The sequence below is a fragment of the Octodon degus genome, unplaced genomic scaffold (genome assembly GCF_000260255.1).
Source record: "Octodon degus isolate 3935 unplaced genomic scaffold, OctDeg1.0 scaffold00206, whole genome shotgun sequence".
Classification (NCBI taxonomy): Eukaryota; Metazoa; Chordata; class Mammalia; order Rodentia; family Octodontidae; genus Octodon; species Octodon degus.
This window is the reverse complement of record NW_004524782.1, coordinates 2,264,613-2,268,697: the sequence shown is the minus strand read 5'-3', so window position 1 is coordinate 2,268,697 and position 4,085 is coordinate 2,264,613. Positions and strand designations below refer to the sequence as shown.

Sequence of the window (4,085 nt, the reverse complement as noted above, 5' to 3'; positions counted from 1 at the left end):
GATACACAATTATTACATTCATCCTAGGGAATCTATCACACTTTGATCAATTTTAATTATTATTTCTTCTCTGGACCTTTCCTCTATTTACTTTCTCTGATTATATTTCTATCAATTTTTGTTATATTTACGATTTCCAAGTGGAGGAGCATAAATATCTCAAATCAAAAAAGATTCGGAGTACAATCTTCTGGATCCCAATGACAACGTCAGAGTCAAGATACACACCACTAAAAAGCCAAAACAACAACAAGAATAACACAAAAGTTGTGCTTCACTGCCATTTTTCTGGAAAGTGTCTTGTTCCACATCATTCCTTGTGCTTCTTGCCACACAGGTGAGTTTTACCCTGTACAGACACATGTTGCAAGTCATACATGTTACTAACATTAACACTTATTCCAAATATGTACACTGACTTCAATTAGGGTCATTAATGTGAAAAGCCTAAAGAAGCCATCTCTGTTTGTGAGTACACAGCTCAGTAGCAGTCCATAAATGGTAAGAAGTCATCTATGGAATGGGTAAAGGAACATATGCAACATGATCACTTGCCAAATTTCCCATCAGTCTCCTCCAGAGAACTACTGCAGAGGTTACAGTTCTCTTGCATATATTTGAAGAATGGAGCAATATAATATATCTATATCATCTCTCACACCAGATATACTACATCACTAATGTCTGCTTAATATGTTATATAAATGGCCTCAATGAAAATGCTTATTTTTGCTATTAATATGCCCTTCATGACAGTTGTAGTCACTCCTTAATTAATATTAATCATGCTATTAGTTGATAATGGTGTTTCATTCTATGGCATTAACTTCACTTAACTCTGTTATTGCATTGTTAATCGGCATGTGGATAATTCAGAGATTGAGGGTGCTGTGAGTCACAGTTAGTGCTACCATATAGAATGCATAGGTCTTGTCTCAGTGATGCATTTATGATTAATAGTTGATTAAATTAATAGAAATTAAATTATTATAGCATAAGTGACATATTATCAACTTATCAAGATGTTACTGAGCAATTTCCCAAAGTACTTGTACCTATTTTATACAAAGAAGTTCATATTTTTATTAAATATTTTATTCATATTTTTGCTAACTTTATTATTTCCTGCTTAGCATTCTGGATAGCATATGGTGGTAGCACACAGTGATCTCACTTGAGTTTCTCTGATTAATGAGGACATACAATAATTTCAGTATACTCAGTAGGAGCTAAATAACTTCATTTTCTTGAACTTAAGACGAAATAATTTTCCAATTTTTCATGTGTAATAAGAAATTAAAAGTTGAATGCTGGTGGTTTTTATTGGTCTGTTCTGTCTCTGTTCTATGTCATTATCCTTTTTTCTCTGTCATCTACACGTTGTATATGTTTGTATTTTAATAAAAATAGTTGTTACTTTTAATGTGATCTAACTTATTTCATCCATATGTTTAATGTATTTTTAAGAAATGATTTCATGTCCTGTATCACACAAGTAATTTTCATTAAAATGTTTTATATTTATCTTAAATATTTATATCAAAAATCTATATACCATTTAGATAACAATTGAGGATTTCTCTAGTGTATTTATAATTTAGCTGTTATTGTAAAAGTTAGAATTTAATTCTTTCCATATTCTCTTTTCTTCCTCTAGGTTACCAATGAATTCTGCTTTGTGATATCTTAATCCATGAAATGTGCAGCATATTCTCTCCATCTCTTCTTAGTTTTTGAAACCGTTCCTATACCATAAGAATACAACACCAAATTAATTTTTGGTGTCAAATCTCTACAATGAGTTTTGCTCAAAGAAATAATTGCCACTTTACTTTCAAAGAAATTTTAGAAGAAAATAAAAAAATAGCTTCAAGAGACTTAGCAATAGGAATAGTATTCTTGTTACAAACTGTGGTTGGAATTATGGGAAATTTTTCTCTACTTTACCATTATTTTTTCCTTAAGCATACAGAAAGAAAATTGAGGTCCATAGATTTGATAATGAGGCACCTGTTTATGGCTAATTCTTTACTCATTCTTTCAAAGGGACCCTCCCAGACAATGGTAGCCTTTGGGTTGAAACAACTATTCAGTGAATTTAGTTGCAGTCTTAACTTGTATGTCCTCAGAGTAGGCAGGGCTATGTCAATTTGTACCGTGTGCCTCTTGAGTGTCTTCCAGACCATCACAATCAGTCCCATGAACTCTTGTTGGAAGACTTTTAAAATAAAAGCTCCGAAGTACATTGGCTTCTCTGTATCACTCTGCTGGCTACTACAAATGGGGATAAATTTCATTTTTCCTCTGCATTCATTACAGGTATCTGGAAAATCAGAAATCAGAAACATCACAAAGAAAAGACAGCTACCATTCTGCACTGTTGTAGACTTTAGTACAGCCACTGTCTCAGTCTATATTGCATTAGTAGTATCCCCTGAGGTTTGTTTCATTGCGCTTACAATGTGGACAAGCGTCTATATGATTTTTGCCCTCTACAGACATAAAGAGCATGTTAAGCACATTCATAGCACTAATATTCCCTCCAGATCTCCTGAGTCAAAAGCCTCCAAAAGCATCTTTCTCCTGGTGAGCACTTTTGTATCATTTTACATCATCTCCTCCATCTTTCACATTTTTGCTGCCCTTTCAAAAAATCTCAGTTGGTGGTTGGTGAATATTTCTGGCCTCATTTCTGTGTTATTTCCAACTATCAGCCCCTTTCTAGTCATGAGCCAGGATTCCTCTCTGTCCATGTTCTGGTCTGCCTGGATAAAAAACAGAAAAATTCCCTCCTCTTACAAGAAATACATAGTTGTACATTTTGACAGTATTTTTTTATTTTGTGCCCCTCATTTAACTCCGAGAGGGAATACAGAAGTATAAGAAGAGCCTGCATATCGTAAGAAGACTGAGAGGCATTTCAGCTGGTTGACCATGGGGCCTCATGTGAATAATGAGGGTGGATAAAACAGTGTGAGCATTGGTTGATACACCCTGTCATTTTCTAATCCATCTGGTTTGAGTGTTTGTTGAAGCAAGTTAGATGCATTTACTGTTGGGTTGATTGATGAAATATTTACTGCTTTTTCTCAAGAGAATATGTTAAATATGAATTTAATGAAAAACTGGCAGGCAGATTTGGATTTGAATAGTACTTTCTAAGTGATTCTTGTCTCTTTTTGAGATATCTACAAGCTGAATTTTGTAAATTGAGCTTTCCTGGCTATTCATGAAGAAAAGTACTTTGTCAATGTCAACTGATTTGCTTGGTATGTAAGAACAGATGACACAGATGACCAAACATCAAATGGAGGGGGGACGGGGAAGAATTTAGAGGGTCTATGTGAATAGCATGCTTGATAACTGTGGAAACACTAAAATTACTTTAATAGAAGTCCTGCGTGTGATGAGGAATACCTTCAAATGGAAGTGAATGTATCAACCATTACTGATTGCTGTTAAAAATCTTGCTCCTATTCACTGTGAACATTTGTTGTAGTTCTTTTGAAATATTTATTTTTAAGCTACTTTTACATAATTTTATTGAAAATAGGATAGATATAAAGCTACTTTCTCTTAATTCAATAGGAAGAAAGATTTGTACTAATAGTGTTTGGAAAGGATATCATGCCTGCATCTTGTACTAAGAATAACCACTACGAAGTCAGCAATATGCAATGTACTAATTTGTGAAACTTTCCTACTAACCGATTTTGAAACTGTCTCAGAATGTGAAAAGAAAACAGAAAGAACAATTACATATTTTTACACAGAAATTTCAAAATCTAACCATATATAACATTGTTTCAAGACAGTCCTATGACATTTATTTCTTGTCTTTTGTTTTCTTTTATTGCCTTTTTAAAAATTTGCTTTAAAGAGATTATAGCAATAATCAATATTACTATAATCTCTATAACGTTAGAAGCAGTACACATTTAGAAGACCAAAAAGATGGGTATTTCAAGCATGATTTTAATATTACACATTGCTATCCTCAGCGCAGTTGCTCAATTCTCAGATATCAGCATATATAGTTAGGGTGGGAATTCTACCATTAACTGCTATTTTCAAGAACCTGATGG

The 4,085-nt window shown here is 33.4% G+C and overlaps 1 protein-coding gene across 1 annotated transcript; it reads left to right on the top strand.

Moving 5' to 3' along the window:
- The first annotated feature begins 1,797 nt into the window (after positions 1-1,797).
- On the top strand, positions 1,798-2,883 carry LOC101571168 (vomeronasal type-1 receptor 4-like). The gene has a single exon (XM_004644689.3). The coding sequence runs from the start codon at positions 1,798-1,800 to the stop codon at positions 2,881-2,883; it is 1,086 nt and encodes a 361-aa protein (XP_004644746.3).
- Positions 2,884-4,085: the final 1,202 nt, after the last annotated feature.

What these genes read in the sequence shown, in the direction of transcription:
- LOC101571168 (XM_004644689.3), top strand. Translation starts at nt 1,798, where the DNA reads ATGAGTTTTGCTCAAAGAAATAATTGCCACTTTACTTTCAAAGAAATT.